The sequence below is a fragment of the Curcuma longa genome, chromosome 1, assembly GCF_044706935.1.
Source record: "Curcuma longa cultivar G26 ecotype Majalengka, Jawa Barat chromosome 1, ITB_CL_G26_1.1, whole genome shotgun sequence".
NCBI classification, from domain to species: domain Eukaryota; kingdom Viridiplantae; phylum Streptophyta; class Magnoliopsida; order Zingiberales; family Zingiberaceae; genus Curcuma; species Curcuma longa.
Window position 1 is genome coordinate 7,759,020 of NC_133861.1, and position 21,760 is coordinate 7,780,779.

Below are 21,760 nucleotides of genomic sequence, written 5' to 3' on the forward strand. Positions count from 1 at the left end.
GATTGTGTTGGTTAGTAAGTGTTATTGTTCTAGGTCTTATAATTAACTTGTGATAAATTTTATTGAACCTTTGTAAGTATAAAAATTCACTTTTCTCAATTTACACTATCAAATTCAAATTTGACGGCATAGATACATTAAGAAGGCTTACAGAAATACATTTATCATAATTTAAAGTAATTCAATGATTGACTTAAATTTTGAATTATTTTAAATTAAAATTAATATACTTTTGAAAGTCTAACGTATCTATGCCTTCATATACAAATTTGACAATGTAAATTAGAATAATAAATTTTTAAATGGGTAGAAAACAAAATTTTAATAGTAAAAGGAGAGGTGCAATGAAAATGGGCTGCATAATTTGACATTGTGAAAACTAAATATGCAAACTGCGAAATCTCAAAAATCTACGGTTTCCTAACAAATATTTTGAAATTAATTGAATGGAGTAAAAGACCTAATATTAAAAAACAAACTGTTTATAGTTTATTGCAAATTAAATGAGTATGAATAATCGAACTTACTACTGAGACATGATTTATTTAAAATCCTAATGCAAAGCAAATGTTCATAATGCTTTAGTGTCCTTGATTTGATTCAACTCTAATATATTTGATATTTATCTTCTATTTAAATTAATCTTGAATCGATGAGATATACTATAATAATAAATTTTTATTTATATTATAATAATTATAAAATTATTATTATTATAATTATTATGATAATTATGAAATTATTTCATATCTCTTATAATATAAATTTTTATTATTCTTATTCACATCGTAATAAATAAATTTCATAATTATAATAATATATTCAATGAATTTAAAAATTAAATAAAAATTAAAAATACTAAAGACAGTTAATTAATCATGTAGTTGAATTGAATATTCTTTTGATAAAAAAATCAAAATAAAATATAATTTGAAAAAAAAATACTTTCTTAATTTTTATCCAAGATATTTTGTATGAAGATAATTTGTACCCAGAATCGAAAGATTGAAAGATGACTGACTGGCATTAACTACGGCAGAGGTTTTTTCCATTTTAATATATGGAAACAATTGCGAGCTCTCAGTAAAATTCACGAACACGGATATTAGCAGAAAGACAATTACGTGCTAAACCACCCGACAATAGATTCTAAGCAACAAAAATTAGCACCTGCCCATTTTTAGCAAATGGATGCAGTTGCATAGCACTCTAGCCTAAATCGACAGCCAGTTTCTAAAAGTATACACCTCCAGATTTGACAACTTTCAGCTCTTGCCAGAAACTATTGCAGCTCGAACAAAGTCCTCGCACCGGGAGATACCTCCCGATAGGGCATCTGCAAGCGCCCCCATAATGTCGAAAGCTTCTTGTAGATCAGTGGCGTTGGTCATGTCCTCCAGCCAGGAAAGCAGCTCTTCGGAGAATCTCGACATTTCTTTGATGTTCACCAGCCGCTCCTTCATTGTGATCTCCCACTTCTCCAAGCCGCTTGTGTTCTTGCCTTCGCCCCCGGTGGACTCGCTGGATGCCGCCGCAGGACTGTTTCGCTTGTTGAGCTTGAAGAACTGCTGCAGCTGTTCAATCAGACCGGCATAAATGAGCATCGGCTGGACTATGGAGAATAGCTTAGTGCTGTCTGTCAAATCTGTTGAAGAGCCTTCGTCGGATCGCTTGGCCCTGGAAGCTGAATCAGATAATTTGAGGGTCGAACGACCGTACTTGTGTTGCATGTATGCAGAGTAGATTCCCCTCCGTAAGAACGCAGGACGATGCTGCAGCCATTCCTCGTATGACTCTGAGAGCAGGGAGTTGACCATCATGAATTGGACGGTCTCATCAGACGAACTGGGGGAGGAACGAGATCCAGGAAGAGAGGGGGATGTTCTTGATGTATCTGAGGAAGATGATGCATTTGACAAAAATGCAGCAACCGATTTGGTCATGGTCCGTCTCTGTTGGCTGGGGCTTCCCAGGTCAAGTAGGTAGGATGCCATTTGGATCATGAATGGAAGAAAGCGGGAATTGCTTTCCTTGCCTCCACCCTTGCAGTCCGTGCTGAATAAAGCACCAGTTGCGAAACGAGCCAACATCTGCGATATGGCAATCAACGAATGACAACCGAGGATATTTAGCTGACAAGAACGGGAAACTAAAGGCATTGCTTCCATACCAGGACAATGTCGTAGGTAAGCAACCGTAGTCGGCTACCGTCTGCGCGTCCAAGGGCATTGAGGTTGTCCCAGTACTGATCTATGAACCGAACATACTGCGCAACAGGAACAGATGGCCCCCTCAGAGGGAAGATGCAGTTACATAAAGTCTCGTTGTTTCTCAATGTAGCACCTTCCCATTCTTTTTTGGGATTTTTAAGTGCAGCATCAGCCCGTTTAGCCTCCTGATGGCACTGAAAATGAATAACATTGAAATGGCTAACGGTTGTGTATACATAGTCACCACGAGCACTAGATGAAGTTGTTGCTCCCAGGTTTACTCTTTTGCTGTACGAGTAGACGCCAAGCATATCGTTAGGTCTAAGTGTATAACCCTCCCGGCAAACCATGCAAGCCAGCCCATCCTCTTCTTCTTCTACGTCTTCTAAACCTTCAATCGCAGGCTGGGAAACTACAATGCGCTCAGCGCCATCAATGGCAAACTCTTGCCGCATACCCAACCCCTAACATTAAAAAAAAAAACACAACAGAAATGACTTAAAGATATGGAATTTTGCAACAGCAGAACATACTAGAGGAAGTGGAAAAGAATCATTTACCAGAAGTAATTCCTCTCTTTTCCTCAGAGCTCGACGACGCATTTCGTCCCTAGAAGCATGTCTTAACTTGTGTATCTTCTCCCCCAAGAATCCATCACCATTATTCTCCTTATCAGCCAGTGTGTCCAATAAATTTTCAGCTCTTGCACCTATTTCATTTTCTCCAGGAACCCCTTCTAAAGCATGTAGTAGTGGGAGAATTCCTTCATCATCGATGCATCTCTGTGTAGGCAAATGACCCCTCGACAGTCCCCTGAGCATGGATAAAATCAATGGAACTGACGGCAATTTCAAATTAGACGTCCATTCTGCACTTGACTTGAACCCAGCCTGGCCTGTAATAGCAAAGTTTTCTCTTAGGTGCTCAACTGCAAGCCTAATAATTCCTTTCTCAAGTATAATGTCTTTCAACCTCTCGCCGCAGGAACTTGACTTGAGCGACTCTGACACCCTCACAAAATTTTCTAAAGCAAATTTCTGCTTGTCAGCTTGATGACCCAAACTGCCATCCTTTGGATTATCCAGATGTTGCTTCAGCAATTTATCATAATCACCCCAGTTTCGCAAGTAAGGGTCAAAATGTTGGATTAGAGCTTCCATAGCTGCGGGCTCCCCATAAGTCAAATATGGCAAGATCCTGGCCACCATCTCATCATTCCTCTGCTGCTTAGTTGACTTCTTGGTGCCCAAGGGATGACATAATCTTTCCAGAAACATGAGAACTATTTTCTTTGCTTGTTCTCCAGCACCACTTTCCTCATTAATAACAGTGAACACGCTTTGAGTGATACCAATGTTGCTCTCATTAGCTTCCATTGTCAAACTTTCTACAATCAAAAGAATGCCTTCAGCTGGTTCAAAGGCATCCACATAGAATGCGCGTCTTGCTGTTTCAAGCAGCAAACCTAGAGCCCCTAATTTTAACAGAGCTCGTCTATTTTCTCTTATCTTACAGCAGTACATGAGAAGGTTGAGCGTCAAACCCAACTCATCTTGGTTTGATTTCAGCTCCTCATCACGCAATCGCTGCTAAATAAATTCCAAAATGAAGTTAAAACAGGAACAGAGTGCACGTACCAAATCTACTGACAAAGCAATAAGATTAGACAACCAAGACCACAGCAACTATAATTGTTAGTCGACAAAGAATAAATTAATGGTTCACAGTGGCACATCAAACAAAATTATAAAGAAAAAAACTTGAGCAGCAATCAGATCAGTCTCTTTCTGACATATCAGTGAATATAGTTAAGTAATAAGATCATTAATGCATTCAAATTTCAATCTGACTGCCCAGATATGAACGCTATCAAAGATGGTAACAGCACAATGAAAATGATACCTGGATCATGCCTAAAATAATCTCAAGACCTCCACATTCCCTGACAGCCCCTGCTATCGCAAACTCAACTTCAGGATCTAGCGATTCCTCCCTTTCCTCTTCCAATTCTTTGATCATTGGCTCAGTGGCTTCACCATCCAATCCCTGCAAATAAGCATGATTTACATGAGATGTCATCAACTAATAAAGCAGTATATCCACATGAGATTGATATATATAACGTAACCAACCTGGAGTCTGTATGTCACAGTCATAGGAGGACAATCTTTTGTTGATGATAGTCCAGCAGAAGATGGTACAGCTGCACTTGATAATGAGTGTTGTGTTTGGTTGTAGTACTTCTTCCACACCTGCTCATACACTTGAGAGATGCTTAAATCAAGAGAAATTATATTGCCGGCAACTAATAATTCCATTCCATAATCATCTTCCAATAAACCTAACATGTCCAGCTGATGACAAATTTTATTTTTCACATCTCGCATGAGTGGACCAATCTCAGTACTGGAATAAGGATTCTTAGTCATAGATCCCCTGATAAACTCTTCTTGAGTGTGAGCTTTGTTAAGAATTAGAAGATACACAGGCTCAGGCTTTGATGGACATATCATATTGCAAAGTTGCTCCAATATAAACTGCATAAAGAAATTCAACATGGAAACAAAAATTCCTGTATCAGATAATCAAATAATATGGAGTCGTAATATAAGATTAGGAAATTAGCATCAATAAGATTATTTATTCATATGGATTGCCTTCCATTATAGATTGTCACAGTGTCTATCATATCACAGAGTTAACTTCATAGCCAAATCAAGCATTTTCCTTTAAAATCCAGTTTCGTACCGACTTGGACCAATGTGATAGCATAGTAATTGATTTAATCCAAAGAATAATACAAGATTCTAAACCCGTATTAGTATTGGACATTAAGATGGTAGTTATAGTATATAACATAGCCCCGCATTTTAGCAGTACTGTTTTATACATATATGATGTATTCATAACCATCACTAGACCATGAGTAGGTTCCTGAGCCAGAGTAATGCTCTCTTCAATAAAAATAAAATAAACAGAAAATACACAAATAGTACAGATAGGAGGCAGTTAATTACCAAAGTAGTTCTATGCTTGCTCTCCTTTCTATGACTCTGGAGACCTGATATACAAGCTCGTATGAATTTCCATTTGTTCTCAGTGCTTTCTACCAGAAGACCATCTAGTAGCTCTTTCAAGAGTCGGTTACAGTCACTTATTAGCTTTGTCTTCTGCACTATCAGACCTCGTATGACAAAAAGTGCCTCCAGCATCTCAGATAACAAGTCATGTTGCATAAACCTGTCATCAATACCAAGAATTTAAAACGATGGAAGGTTTAGTTGATTTGATAAGTAAAAATAAAAGGATCACATTTACCTTACTCGTATATTAGGAACCTCAACAAATTTGGTAAGCAGCTCAACCAGCTTATGGAGTGTGAATCCCTGTGACACATCGATGCTTAAGCTTCTTTCCTGAGACTCAATATTGTGGACTTCACAAGTTATTAAGCTGCATATAGTATTTAGGCATCCTTTTACAGTTAGATAGAGCCGTGCAGTCTCAGAATCAATCATTTTGAAGAAGAGTTCAAAAAAATCTGCAGCGCTATCACCAACAGCTAGAGTAGCTGGTAGTAAGGACATGAGTAAGTTTAATAATTGGAAACATCTAGAAGAACTCTGTTGGCAGAGCACATTTATAAGGTTGCATACTTCAGATCTAATAGACTGTGAACAAGCACTTAGAATCAACTCTGAGACCCATGAACCAAGGGTAAAAGATGGGACACCATTTTTAGCTGCTCTACAAGCACGTCGTTTCCATTTAAGTGCATATTTGAGTGCCAGATAATCATTTTTTTGTATGTCTTGCCGGGTTCTTTGACCAACATTTTTAATAGGCTGAGGTATTTTGTATTGCCTCCTGACAAAATCAAGATATGACGCACCCTTCTCCCATTCTGAATAGTTCAGCAATGGTATAGACTGACCTTTTCGTTCACCTTCCCAGTGTTTTTCCATGAACTCTGATTTAGCAGTGGTAGGGAGGCTGTTCGGAGACATAGAAGGCTTATGGTCATTCTTTGGCAATAAAATAGTAGTCTTTCCCACCCCTTGTTCTTTATCTGCAGCATCTGACCTGGGAGGAGTACATGCCTGCGAGATTATCCTCAAACAAGGAAGGATTATATGCTCAGAAATGGCAGGGTGTTTAGCCCCCAGCTTAATCGAGGCAAATAGAAGGTGGAAAACAACACGTAATCTTGCTTCCCAGAATTCATCTACCAGGCCACATGTCTCAGTGAGAAGCAATAGCTCCTCACGTGTGGCTAGTGAAACATCAATGGAACGGTGGTGTTCAAGGCAATAAATCACTTTGTTCTTTATTAAAGTGTTCAATTCAGCCATAGCATCTGCATCACCTTCAGTTAAAGCACAAAGAACAGCCCTAGCTTGAACCCGAGCAGTTTTAGGACCCTGATGAATGTTATTTTCAAATAACTCTGATAATATACCAGCAGCAACAAGTTGTTTTTTGCATTTTGTATGTTTTGAAAGCACTTGCAAAAACTCCAAACACTGAGTGACAAATGTGATAGCACAACCGTAGCAACTGTTGGATGATCTTGGAACTGTGAATCTTAAGGAGTCCCTGGCATCACCAGAATTTTTCTGTTGAAGATACGTCATCACCACACGTTTGAGTCCCTGCAAAGTCTGGACACTTTTACTGACAGAATCAAAGGCTGCTTTGCATTTCTCGCCATATAATACACCCAGAAGAGCAATTTTCCTGCTTACTTTGCATGATGGCCCTGGTAAGGACACCATCATTTGTTGAACACTATCCTTCTGCTGTGAATCAATTTCATTTTCACCTATGTTTGATACCAATTTGAGCAGAGGCTTCTTGAACCCTAATAGTTGCTGGTATCGCCTGTGGGCATTTTCTGATTCTGACTCAATAGCTGCCAATCCTTTTCTCAAATCCTCCTCATTTTCAATATTATCAAACAAAAAGCTAGGTTTTGCCATGAAATTGAACTCAAAACGCCCATATTTACTGTATCCACACTCATTGCAGAGAAAAGAATCCAAATTTTCATAATTAATATTCCGGCACTGTCTGCATTGGTATGCATTTTCACGACAATTGCTACAGATTCCATGCTTATCAGTTACAGATCTGCTACATCTAGGGCACTGCAATGACTCAAGGGAAGAAGCTTGGAGGTTTTCATAAAAGGAATCCAACTCAATCATGAAATTGCAAGCAGTAATTGGAATTGGAAATTCCAATTTTAGCTCTGTCTGGTTAAAGGCAAGATGACAGCTCTTTGCACGCTTCCAAAGAGACCAATTGTTTTTAAGTTCTGACAAGTCAGTTACAGGCCGATTATTGTAGTACAAGTTCAAAACTTTTACTGACTTTGACCTCTTAGCATCATGCACATTCATTGTAATTGACTGAATAGTAAAGCTTCCGGTACATTTCACTATGATGCGGTTGTCAGTGAATTTTGACTCAGATTTCAAGCTTTCCAGTTTCATCCTGCTGTATGGAACCTCTGGACAGCTACAGGTTACGCATGGCTCACTCTCGAGATAATAACCATCAAATTCTACCAAGCTACTTAGAGTGCTATAGATGCGTGAATTTGGATGATTTGCCAGGAGCTCATTTTGTGAATGCAGTGTCTCAAATATACAGGTTATGACATCAGATGTCAGGCATCGATTGACGAGCTCTGTATCATATAGCTTCATACTGCAATCAGGCGCTCTTCCTAGGAGCCATGTCATTAGCTCAGTGTACTCCAATATGCTTTGCCCGTAAGTAGGCAAATGTTTCAACTTCTCCAAAAGTGCAGTTAACAAACTCTCCTTTAATGATTGTTTACCATGGTGCCAGAGGCCATACAACACGTTCTTAGCTTCATGACGAACATTTGATGAATTCCATTCCAATAGAAAAGAATCAATAAATTTTCTCAGAATATGACCATCTGTGACACTGAAGATTTCAACAGCTTGTTCCATGTCCAGGCAACCTTTTTCAGAAGAATTTTCAGTTGTATCCTCACCTTTTTTCTTCTTTTTTGAATCTGAAGTTTGCAATCTAGTAGAAGCTACTCCATCACCAGTTCTCTGTGTGCCGTGGCCCAAGTCCTTTCCAGTGTAGAAGGCCAAATTCAAAAGCTTGAGTGTTTGGACAACAGATTCTTCACCAAAGTTAAAAATTCCATTCATCAGAAAGGGCAGAAGTTCAATGTGTTTTGAGCAGTATTTCTGCCAATTCCTGGGTCTTGCTGTGGCTACTTCAGACATAGTAGACAAGCACTTGACAAGCTTGACATTCTTCTCGTAAGGCACAGGATTTTCAAACCCTCCAGATTTACTGATCAATTTGTGTAGCCTCTTAACTTCATTTGAGAATTGCCAATAATCTCTTATACTGTAATATTGAGTTTTGCTACCACATAAATGAAGGAATAACCTCCTAGCATACCTTCGCACAAAGGTTGTATGTGGGTTACTGATATAACTACAGAGAACATCCTGAAAACCATCAAGCTTCAAGTCTTTGTTAACATTTGTTTTGTATGTCTTATCCTTTTCGGCAGATTTCTCTTGCTTTTCTGGACGTACTAAACTATACACTAAACGGAAAGTATTCTCAAGCAACAACTTATGATAGTCTGCGAACATATCAGTGCTGTGAGACTTGGCATAAGAATCAGGAAAGAAAGGAATGAAGTTTCCAGCTGGTAGCTCTCTCCGCACAATCAAAAGAGAACCACAACCAGAACTAGCAGAGAGATCGCTTTCAAGATTTCCTGATGAAGACTTGAAAACATTGACAAGCTGCTGCAGAATATCCATTAAATAATTCAGAAAAGATTGTTGGCGAATAAATGAACAAGCTCGAATAAGCTGAGAAGCAAATTCAGTCCTTTCTGGATCATCATTAGAGGATGAGGCAGTTGAAACTGACAAAGGGATCAAAACAAAATTTTTATCTTGTAAATCTGCACTGGCACTTGGTTTTGACTGAGAACTGTCACTGCCAGGCTGATGCCAATTCCGAAGCATTAAAGTGAAGAACATGAAGACAAGAATGGCAACCTCACCAAATGTTGTTCGTGCTTTAGCTGGGAAAGGTTTATTGAGATTAATCTCCTCAAGTAACCATTTGACAAATTTTTCCAAGTCTAAATTTTCAGGTTTGGAGCTATCCATAAAAGGCCCACCAACTGCCGATGATAATCTATAGAAGAGCTGCATAACAGGAATAGCTCGAAAACCAGATGTTGTCTCCATCCAACCATTGAGCTCTTCTATCAAATGACGAAGCAGCAGAGAATTCAAAGCACGTTGTGAAGCAGAAATAGAAACTATTGTTTGATCAGATAAGGTAACCATGAAGTCTCCACTTTCATTTGTATCCAAGACATGAATTGAAGATGATGATTTTTGCATGCTTATCTCTGTAGACAATGATGCTAAGCTTGCATCACTCAACTCATCCATGGAGATGGAGAAAGGTATTTCATTACCATCACCAGCAATAGAATCAATATCAATTGGAATAGCTGACATTGGATGATCTCTTGAATGTGGTGGAGGGAGCTGATCAGCATCAAGAACTTCATAGCATGCTTCACACAAGTCAAAATCTGGGCAAATATTACAATGCCACCTACGTCTAAGTATCGGAACTGTTGAACAGCCATCACAACAATATTGTACAGATGATATAGTAGAATCTTCTTCAATCATAACTTGTGAATTTCCACTTGCTGTGTTTACAGAAGGAACCTGTGCTGTTACATGACTTTCTGCAGGATCATCAGAAGGTATAATTGTCTGCTTTGGAAAAGGCACTTGAAGCAACCAAGATGATATAGCCAAACTAAATCAAACAACAAAAATAGTCAACTTCACATTATTAGTTTAAAATTCTAAATAAAAGATGTCTCCAAATTCAAATAGAACCTGCTGGATGTTTGGACAGCTTCATAAGGTGCAAAGAGAAGTTTCTTAAGTAATGCAACAGCAGGTGCAACAGACCGAGTTTGATTTCCATGCAAAGCCAGGCATTCAGCATAACTATATATAAGCTCCACTGTAGGCATTATGATGCTGTTTATTGTCTGTGTTTCTGGTCGTTCCCAGTCCAGAATTGCCCAGAGAACTTGAATCAATCCATCAATTACTTCTGGACCTATTTAAATAAATTGAAACGACTGAAGAAACTCCCAACAACACATTTAAAATAGATAAATGGAGTTAAAAAATCATGAAATAAATGAACTCCAGTATGCATTTGCATGCCTATAGGCTTTTATGTCAACTGAATCTCGAGTTCAACATAATTATTCCTTGTAAGATAATGGAAAAACTAATGAATGAATTCTGCCAAAAAAGTTATCAGCAACATATGAAAATTAAAGTTGATGAAGATAATGTTTCTTTCAAATGGAAGTTGTATGAATCTCTAATTGCATACAGTAAATGTACAATGAACATACCATGAGTTTCAAGAAATAGTGCCAAGTTGGATCTTCGATGTAATGCGACTTTTGACACTGCATGCATCTGGGAAGTAAACTCTTTAATGACCCATACAGCTGCAGGACCTCCTATCCCTACTCTGGAAATAAGCATAGGGAAAGAATTTACAACTCCTAGGAGACGCATAGTGTCTTTCACCTGAGAGAACCATGATGTAAGGTACACAAAATCTAATTTAACACTATGGGAAAACTGATATAAAATTTCACTCTGTCAACAGAAGCATGATACTAAGTAGGTAAAAAAAGAATAAGATAAACATCTGTATTATAAAATATGATGGACCTGATAGTAAATTTCCCTTTTCGGAAACACAGCCTGAAGAACACGACATGCTGCAGATTGCAGCAATGGCTCCCTGTCACTCTGAAATACAGTTTCCAGTAAAGACCTGCACTTGAGCTTATTAAGCTGTACATTCACATCCTCAATTTCAGTATTTTGCAACCTGATAAGGGAATAAATCCTTGAAAGGAGTTTGATGGCATCAGCCAAAACTTGTTCTTGAATAGCAGAAGATTGTGTAGGTAGACGTTTCTTGCCAGTCCCTGAAGCACCAGAACCACCACCAAGAACATGGGCTTCCAGATCCAGCACAGCATCGATTTTCTCTTTCCAACCAAATTCATCCTTAGAACGACCATACACTTCCAGAGAATCTACTCTAGGCATGGTTGAACCATCAAAAGTTCGGCCCATAGAGATAGTGAACTCTTCATCAGCTAGAAGGGATTCAGCAACTGTGAAAGGAATGTCATACCATGATCGCATGCCCTCATCCAGCTTTATTACTCGCTGGAAAATGGTAACTTCAGATGGAATGTGACTTGCTGATGTATTGCCAACTTGAATTCGGCAGCCCACCATAACAATGTCAGAGTTTGAATTTGATACTGTCACCTGGAAACCAAGCAACTTAATCAATAATACAGTAGAAAAGGTCAATGTCAAAATTGATATAGCATTAACCATTGTGGAATTTCAGCATGTACTATATAATAGAAGTGTTGGTAGAATTGACAGATTCGAGGTTATCATACCTTAAATCCTGAAGAACTTGGGCCCTCCAAAAACCCATCATCTGATGCTAATCTTTGCCTAATACCTTCACAATCGCCATTTTTAATTGCATCACTGCTGAATTTAACATCTCCAGTGATGCACATTGTCTTCTCAAAAAAATCGAGAGGAAACTCTGGGTTCATACCAGCATAAGCTTTGTTGTTGAGTATACTTGAACCCAGCTTTTTAGTTTGTTCAGCACTTATATTGCCTGCAGTATCAACTCCTGTAGGCAAATGAGAGTAAATTTGAAGGCTGCCATCATCTTGTAATACAAGACAATGAGTTTTGTCTTTTGATAAAGGCTTATAGGCAGCAACACCAACCAAAGGCAAAGATAAGCCAGAACCATATTTTAGGTTCTGCGCAATCATTTCACTAGGACCCAAGGATACTAGTGTTGCAGCATTAGACTTGTGAGTTGACAGGCAAATGAAAAGTCCACTGCCAGAAATTAGTTCTTTCCAGTGATGGAGGCCAGCAGTTCGAAGTTTGCCATCTTGATCGTTCTCAAGAACATACGATATGTCTATTAAACTAGTTGCATTAGCATCCAAGCGTCCCATCAATGTAGTGCCATCTTGATAGGACAAGATTAGCAGTCTGTAAGTCAAGGAGAAAAGCAACGAGAGGCCCTTACGCAGAACATCCTCATCCTGAATAGCTATGATGTCTGTCAGGGCATTTGCTCCAACATTACCCTCCATTGACACTTCAAATCTGAATAAGTGGCCAGCTTCTGACAGAACAAGCAAAAATGCTTTACCCATGGTAGCTGGGACAAGTGTAGCATCCACAATATCATCAGAGAGCGTGAAATAGTGTTTGGGACTTATATTGTCTTGTGACAGGTCATATATTTTTACAAACATGTTAGTAACTACCATTAGCTGAACCTGTGATCCTGGAACCCAATCCACTCGTCGAATATAAGCACCTTGCAAGGCAAGTTCAATGGCAAGTCTATCAGTCACTTCACCACGAAGATTTACAGTAAGCACTTGGCAATCCTCATATCCAGCAACAGCCAGATAATTGTCAACCACAGGATTGAAGATCAAATGAACTATTTCAAAGCGAACTATGTTCTTTGACAGTGGCTTGATGTTTGTCTTGTCTGCAGTTACTGGTGCAACAGTTGGTTGTCCAATCAGTTGTCCAACATCAAATATTGCCACTTTGTCACCTTCTCCAGCAGCAAGCCTACCCCTTGCACTGACACTGAGTAATGATTTTATGAGAGAACCAGAAGTTAAATGTGATTTGAGTTCCCTAGAATTTGGATAATCAGCCTTTATCTTAAGGTCTAGAGATCCACTTTTGTATGCCTTCTTCAATTGAAAAAGCTCAATGCTATAAGACAACACTTTATTATCACCAAGAATTACTTTCTTATCTTTTGAAAAGTTTAATTCTCTCCGGCTACTCACAGCAGGAAGAAGTCTATCACATAGTTTCAGAAACCGACCTTCTAGATCAAGGCTTCCAAGTAGCGAAGGTAATTCATCTTGCACCTGTTCAGGAATTAACAGCTTAAAAGAATTATCAGTGTCCACACAAACATCATCATCCAAATCAGAGTCACTGTCTGCTCCCTGATCACCATCTGAAGGGAAAGCTAATAATGAATGGAGGTTACTAACACCATGAGGTGGAACATTGTCATCTCCAGTGAATTTCCGAGGCTTCAAACACTGGCAGCTGCTTCCCCTGACTCCTCCAGCACCACAATCACAGAAAAAACGACTTGATCGGGAATAGACAACACGATGCCCACGGTGGCAGACCTGCGCACATATTGAGCAACAACCCTTAGAAATAGTTAGGTCACAAGTATAACAAAAATACCAATGTTGCTCCATGAAGTTACTCCCACTTGAAGTAAATGTGCATACTTTAGAGGCCAATGCCCTTTCACTATCATTATCATCTTCCTCATCTTTATCAATACTGCCAAATTCACCATCTGATGTTGCATCATCATCATCTTCATCAGCAGAAGTTGCATCACAATCAAGTGACACAGAACCACTTTCTTGATTGGTAGGAAGAACCAAACTCTCAGAGTTTTTTCTTGAATTGATTGTCTTTGCAACTACAGATCCAGCACCAAAACTATTGCTCGAACAAAGTTTTGACGAAACCTTATTTAAGCTACTCTTGTCAGATCTGGGATCACCCAATACAGCACCAATGAAGCTAAAGAGGAAATTCAATCCATGAAGCAAGCTTTCATTATCCACCAATTTCTCCATTAGAATTATAGTTTTCTTGATGAGTTGCTTCATTGCAGAAGGATCGCCATTCAAAAACTGAACAACAAAATTGAAGTAAGCTTTGGCAATCTGAAAGTCAAAAAAAATAAATGCTTGATCAAGTGGAATAAGCAAAGCTTCAGTAATCCAACTCTTAAGTTCTGTGAACATTTCGCATGGCTGTGATACAAGATGTATGAGAAAATTCATAGTTGATTCTCTAAGTGCAGAGGAACTTCCTTTTGCAATCATACCTCCAGCATCAGATTCAGTCAACATTCCCAGAAGCCTCTTTTCTAACCAACATGAAAGGATTAACAAGTCCATTTCAATCAATTTCCTTTGAATTTGCTGTTTGAGACTCGAGCAGAGCCCATAAGACAAGAGATCAACCAATAAATTCAAAACCTTCAAATTAACTGTCTCTGTGTGGCAGTTATCCAGAGCATTGATGAGCACCAACACGTTACCATGCTGCTTATTAAAAAGTTCCTTATCATTTTTAGACACACCTTCATCAATGCCTAAGAAAAAGTCAAAAATCTGTTTCTTGGAGTTATCTCTTCTGAGGCCATCAATCAGATCAATTATGATATCAACCAGTAATTCTTGCATTTCAGCATCCATCATCGCACTGGAATTAATTTTTTCAAGAAAACCTTCCAACTGTTTCAAGACAAATAGATCTTGATAACCAGAAAGTTCCTTCTGATCAATCAGACTATCACAAACAGTATCACACTTTCCATGAATGCATCCAAATAATCTATTACATCTCACTGCAGTTATTGTCTCAAGTAGCTCACAAATGACATCAGTTCCTATTTCACCTCTTGCATCTTTGATCTTAATATAGAAATCCAAGAAACATATTATCACTTTTATAGCAAGAACACAAGAATGAAGAGCGCCATCAGAATGATCTAACTTTGATGGAAAGCCATGCAATAAGCTCATCATGATAATACTTTTTATGCTTCCATCATCCTCTTTCATAGCAAATTCATCCAGTTTTGGCAAAAGTCCATACAGAGACTCCAAGTCTGAAAGACTACAACCGCTCTTATCCAAAAGAGTTTTTTGCTTCGACTTTTCCAGTAAGGTGTGCATAACCAATAAAAGTGGAGAGAACACATCTCCAAAAGGTCGTTTATGATCAAGGGTGAATATGATAGCTTTGTGAAGGATTTGCATCTGTGTCTTTAGAATAGATGACAATACCTTAATGAGTTGTATATCATTGTTCCCTTGAAAAATCTTAGGAATTATACTTTCCTTAACATGTAACAATCCAACATATGCAGAGTGATTAGCCAAGTGATGCTGATCATGATTATTTTCCCTGGAGCATTTTAAAAGACCAGCATTAAGAAGCACAAGCACAAGTGAAATCCATGCATTATTTCTGAGTAAATCCAAACTCTGTATCGATGAAATTTCTAACTGCTTAGAATGAATCTGAGTAAGAATATTATAAATAACACCAAAAATATCAACATCCTCACCAATATCAATGCCTTCAATCACCATAATAAGACCAAAGCTCAGGAAGGACTTAACATCTGCCACATCAAGATCCTTCCAATTGTGCCCATGAAACCATGTGTCTCTATAATCTGGGAAATTTGTTGAGACTACACTCCAACAAAGTGAAAACATATAACGTTCAAGTAGTAATTCTTCTGCTGCTTCCAATTCTTTGCCATTCCAAAAATCAAGAATCCGTGAGAACGTAGAGATCAGTTCAGTCAAGTTCAGCCCCACATGTTGTTGGGTCATGTTTATTGTATAGTATGAAGCAGGAGGGATGGCAACATCAATTAAATGAGGCATGAGGTTACTAACCATAGTTGGGACCTCATTGACAGAATTAGCAAGCAAGCTTTGTACCACCGTAAATGCCCAGGATGGTATGTGATTGCCTTGTGGAATGGTGTCGAATGACTTAGATTGGACTTCCCTCATCTTGAACCTCAACCGAAGAAGCAACCAAGATGGGCACATAGATGGGTACATTACCACATGGCGCAGGATCAAGAGAATCCTTGAAACCACTAAACCCCACCCAAATAATTGTTTGACGGTAAAACCTGGAGGAGTATTCAATTCTCTGAGTGAATTAAATATAAAACTAACAAGAGAAGCTTTTTCAGCATCATTTGACAGATGAAAGGCCATCAATACAATTTCCAAGTGAAAAGTACTTGGCAGACTTGAAAGGATGTCACTAGACACAGGGCCTTTGCAACAAATATCCCTTGCCTTCTGTAGAATGAAATTAACATATCCTTCACATATCTTCTTCATCATATGTCTATCATCTGATTCATCATGCAAAATAAGAGCATTAGCTAAGAGAGCAACACCATACTGATTGTAGACATATATACCATCTTCTACCTTAAGAACCTGGTCAACAAGGTAGTCCTTAAGTGAACTTGATAAGACATGATGAACCAATAGATTTTGTAGAAGGTCGAAGCAGATCCCACTTATACACAATACATTGGAAGAAGAATCTGACATTCGTGAGTTCCCATTCCTTCCATCAGGACAGTAATGTAGCAGTGATAGTAATTGATCTATATGGTTTTTGTCAACCTTTTGACAAGCATTCTCAAATGCTGAATAACACCATTCTGGAGAAAATATACAAAGTTGCAGAAAACTCAGTAACTCTGATGCTGCTTGAAAAGGCAAATCAGAATTGATTGAAGCAGCAACTGCAGCTGATGGCTGATCAACATCTGCTGAAACAGGAGGCTTAGCAGGTTCAGAAAAGAGGTTCCCAAATATAGCTTCCTCTTCGTGAGTCACTGCAGTGTCAACCTCTGGAGCAACAACTAGTTTTATTGATCTTGAGCGTGATTTTTCAGTGATTTTTGATTTGACACCTTCTGAATGTAGAAAAAATACAAGATGCAATAGGCTATCGATCCATTTCCTTGACGCTGGAAATATAATGTTCAAAAGTTGCTCAAATGAGTGTCTCTTGTGCAAAAGAACCTTCTCATCACGAATGTGGCATGAAGGGCCATCATCAGCCTCAGACTCACATGGACAGTCAGATGATATAGCATTCAGATTTATCTTAATGTCATGAATTGGAGATGCCCAGCTCTTAGCATCCTTAAGAAACTTTAATAAGCAAAGAACAACTTGTGGAGAATAAATTAAGGGAGGCCTTGGAGAAGATGACAATCTATCATATCTCCAGCCATCAGAAGCTAAAATTTCTACCATGGAAGCAATTGTACATGCTTGGATGTTGCGAGATACAGTACTGTCATAGAAGACAATTTTGCCAAACTGAAGAAACTCTTCAAAAATTTGCAACAGAACACACCCATGAGTACTCTCTTTAAAGTCCAGATTGCCATCAAGAAAATCAAACTTCAATTTAAACAAGGATGGTAATGTGTCAGCATAGCTTGCAACAGCATGCAGCAACTTCATATCACAAGCACCACATGGAACCTCCTTGACAAGATTCCTAAGATACTTTAGCATTCTCAGACTAAAAGACAGTCTCAAAGTAAATTTCACATCATTCTTCTGTTGATCTAAGGAAGCTGGTGGGCAAAGCAGCCTTTCACACAGTGTAAGGAGGCGAGCTACACACTTCAAGTGAACAACAATGAAGTGTTTTGCTGCAGAGCTATTGTTGTCTGGAGTTCTCAGATCAACTTTTGAAGTGAGCAGATTGGCAACAGAATCTGGCTGAATAGATTCTAAAGATAAAGAAACTAGAAGATTCTCTACTATATTTCTATCATCCAAGCAGTCAAAACCTTATCCCAAAAAAAGTCAAGAAATTGATGCATCAGAATGGATTCAACTGGAATAAAACTACCAATTAAACATAAAAGCAAATACGGGGTAAGTAAATACCTTGCTGATGACATGAAAGATTGTTTCTGTAGTCCACATGGCAAGGTCTGACTGGGATAACTAATATCTGCTCTATGTAGGTGTTTATAGATTCACAATGCTGAGATTCAGACTCAGTTGAAGTTCTGTCACCCAAAACCAACTCCAGCAACAATGCAAATCCATTCTGCAGGAAAAGAAAAGAAAATATGAACAAAGAAAATTCAAATGTCAGATAATAGACATTAAACAGGAGAATGAATAAGATTCAAAATATAAACCAATTTGGTATGCTTACACAGCTTCTAGACAAATAAAAGAGCTAACAGATTCAAGATAAAATAGAATTTAAGCAGATTGGACTCTTGGCATAATGCTACTGGAGAGTGTAAATTGGGCATAAAAGAAAGCTTAATGTTTGTTTCAACTTTACATTTGCGACTTCCTTTAATTCCAGATGTATATCAGGCTCAACTATTCAGGGTCAGTCACATGAATTTTATTCCTCAAGGAAAAATAGTTGTTTTTTTAAATTAAAATTACAAAGTCCTTTGCTTTACCTAGTTTTTAAGAGAAATAGTTATTTTTTATGTCTATATTTAAATCTGAAGATTGTAATTCCTTATGGAATATAATGCTATTGATCCTCAACTACTGTCAGTCTGAGCACAAATTCCAATTGGCTGTGTGAAGAGATTGCTATGTCCAAGATAAACCTTGACATCAGGCCTTCATAATAATACACCAAGCTTAAAAAAATCAAATGACAGTATAGAAACAAACATTAAAACAATGTACAATGAAACTAACACTTTTGCTTGTCGAGCTTTAATTATAACCAGACTCATCAAGCAATCTCACTCCAAATTTATTAGCATGGATTGCACATGATGTGCTAATATACATCTAATGTTTATGTGTTTTTACAGAGTTAAGTGTATGTTATAAAACAAAAGTATGGAACCATTCTAACAAGCAGAGATTTAATTTCCTCTTATTGGTGAATCAAAGCTCAAAAGAATTCCTGCATGTTGATTAATATTATCTCTCTCTAATAAAGAAGAGGCAGAGAGTAATAGATCATTCAGTTTTACCTTCTCCAACTAGTGAGAAGCAAAAGTAAAAGCACCCTAGTCAAGCAAGTGGGGAAGAAACTCTGAAGAATAGCAAAAGGGGAGATGTCTCATTCAAAGAACCAAAACTTTATATAAAGCACAACGCTCAAACAAAATCCACGATCATATTGTATTTTGAGATGTACAATCAAGTTTAATCTTTTTTACTTAATTAGTTAATACAAAGGTATAAATATACCATGTATCACTAAAATATCCATCTAAGAGGAGATTAAAGATTTAATCTTCTAGCATCTGACCCATTCCCATATCAAAGACCTATATTTCATCATTTGCCAAAGACTAGCAAGACGCACGCTATAATTTGCTCCACTAGGAACATGTATACAAATTCTCACAAAAAATGAAGAAACAAGTCATTCACACAAGTTCAGACATCAGAACTCAAGATGTGAATGGATGATCATTATCAGCTTTGAAAATAGAAGAACTAATGGGAAGATCAGAAGTAAAAGTAACAACCAAACTAAAGCCAACAGATAGGTAAGTCCAAGAATGTACAACTTTCTACATAAACTTGTTGCATTAAGTGGAAGAGCAAAAGGACATGAAAAAACAGCAAAACCATAAATTAAAGAATCTTGGGTTTCATGAGGGGTGGTTAGTGGGAAGTAGCAAGTAATTTGCTCCCATAAGAGCCATATAAACTTATCACAAAGGCATATGAAAAGCATGTGTATAAGAAAGAATCAGAAACCAGTTGCAGCACCTTCTGGAACCAATTCCTGTAGGAAAAGAATTTGAATTCCATTCTAGAAAAGTCTCCCAAGAAATCCTATTCCAATCCTCATGTTCAAATTCATTTCTTGTGATTGGAATCATAGTATACAAGCATATCGGCATTACAATGTACATTTCTTAGTATCTTGAACTATCAATAATGATCTAACACAAATCTGACCAAATATGATCGGATTTCCCAAGCACAAATTTCTTCAATAATAGAAATTTAGTTTCAACTTTTCAGCTTTCCATAGGAGGAATGCGATATAATATTAGTAAGATGATAGTAATATACAAACAAGCCGTTGATTAGATAAGGTAAAATATCAGTACTCAAGACCGTTAGCAGCATTGAAAACAGATGAATATCAGAAAACCAAGAGGAGCAGCAACCAAATTAAAGCTGTCGTACGGGTTAAATCCAGCAACAGAAACTTTCTACTTAAGATACCAATTGCCACGAGGACTCTAACAAACAAAATGGGGAAAACAGTTGAAACAGCACACACCTCCAAGCTTAAATCGTCGCAATCAAATTTCGAACGCTCCAGAAAAATGATGCCTAACTCCGTCGACCTCGCCACGATGGCCGACGCCACTGGTCCCACTTGCTCCACTGCACAAAATCACGAATCCACCGTGATTTCTACGACGAGAAATAAAATAAAAATCGCACAAAAAATCAGACGCTAGCATCAGACCTGAAGCGCTGAGGAGCGCAGCGACGACGAGCCGCGAGACAGAGAGCACGGCCTCGATCTGCTCTCGTGACCAGCTCTGGAATCCGAGGCGACCGTCGCCGCAGTCCTCTATCCCGGCGCTGAGGATGGCGAGGAGGCGCTCGAGACCGGGTCTGGCGGAGTCGGAGCGGAGCCTCTGGACGAGATCCCTCGGCACGACGGCGGCGGAGACGGCGACGCCGCCATCCGCAAAGATCTCAAGGAGACTTGACATCTCCGCCATGGCGATCGATCAGTTCATGGAGGAGACAGATCTGCAAGACGAGGAGCCGAGAGCGGAAATGATCGGCGGAGGGAGATAAAGGAGAAGCACTCGGTGAGGTCTTTATATTACGTCGGTTCGATATTGTGTTAATTATTTCAGAATTATATGAGCCGTGGATCTAAGGAATCTTTTCCGATCGATGAGATCGGACGGCGGGAGATGGTTCTAGTGGCCTTGGAGCTTGCTTATTCCTCAAGTCTACTTTAATTCTTTTCTCTTTTTTTTTCTCGATAAAAAAAATTATAATAGGGTTTTTGTTTGTGTGCAACCCTTTTGCCTTTGAATAATTATGCGGAAAGAAATATGCGTCGATAACTTGAGTGACGATACTATGCTCAAATTAATTGCATGTCATAATCTTCAATAGTTTGTCCCTGTGCTGTATTTAAATTTGACAAGGAGTTGTTTGTTCCCTTATTAGGTTGTAAATGTTCTTGGACATAACTGAATTGATTACGATACAGTAAAGTTGTAGAAGAAGATAAGAATTCGATTCCTGACGAAGTCAGATAATATCGTAATCAACTACAGTTTCTCGATTTACTTCCTCACATATGGTAATTTTTAAAGTCGATCATGTGGGCCCACTAAGGTGATGGATTCTACCTTAGATTGTAAATGAACAGAGGTTCATAAAGAAGTTTAATATTCAATTTGATAAAAAAAAATTATATTGATTTAATAAATCAATATGATAGATAAATTCGAACACTTTCATTAATATTCGTAAAATAAAATTATTTATTAATTTATATAAAATGCAATTATATTTTTTTCAAATATGTATTAATTTATAAATTTTAATTTTTTGAAGTAGGTTAAAATTTTAATATATATATAATTTCATGTAGCTAATTTATAAGTTCGATAATATTGTTATTTGAGCTCTACCAACTCCATCCTTATGATCTTTAATGAATAAATTTACATAAGAGAAATTTAAATTTGATTCGATTTGATTTATTTACACTCATCCTTTC

The 21,760-nt window shown here is 38.0% G+C and overlaps 1 protein-coding gene across 1 annotated transcript; it reads right to left on the reverse strand.

Annotated features, from left to right (window-relative positions):
* Nucleotides 1-1,087: 1,087 nt before the first annotated feature.
* LOC141823507 (auxin transport protein BIG) lies at nt 1,088-20,738 on the reverse strand. The gene is made up of 14 exons (XM_074710800.1): nt 20,477-20,738; nt 20,285-20,391; nt 17,938-18,103; nt 11,770-17,837; nt 11,015-11,629; nt 10,687-10,867; nt 10,151-10,379; nt 5,529-10,067; nt 5,228-5,450; nt 4,343-4,747; nt 4,113-4,256; nt 2,771-3,799; nt 2,171-2,674; nt 1,088-2,090 (listed from the first exon to the last, which is right to left on the reverse strand). The coding sequence occupies exons 1-14, from the start codon at nt 20,736-20,738 to the stop codon at nt 1,266-1,268; spliced, it is 15,297 nt and encodes a 5,098-aa protein (XP_074566901.1). The 3' UTR covers nt 1,088-1,265.
* Nucleotides 20,739-21,760: the final 1,022 nt, after the last annotated feature.

Coding starts and splice junctions, on each gene's coding strand:
- LOC141823507 (XM_074710800.1), bottom strand. CDS start 20,738: ATGGCGGAGATGTCAAGTCTCCTTGAGATCTTTGCGGATGGCGGCGTC. Junction 17,838..17,937: donor TCTTTCATGTCATCAGCAAG/GTATTTACTTAC, acceptor TTTTGGGATAAG/GTTTTGACTGCTTGGATGAT. Junction 2,091..2,170: donor TTACCTACGACATTGTCCTG/GTATGGAAGCAA, acceptor GCCATATCGCAG/ATGTTGGCTCGTTTCGCAAC.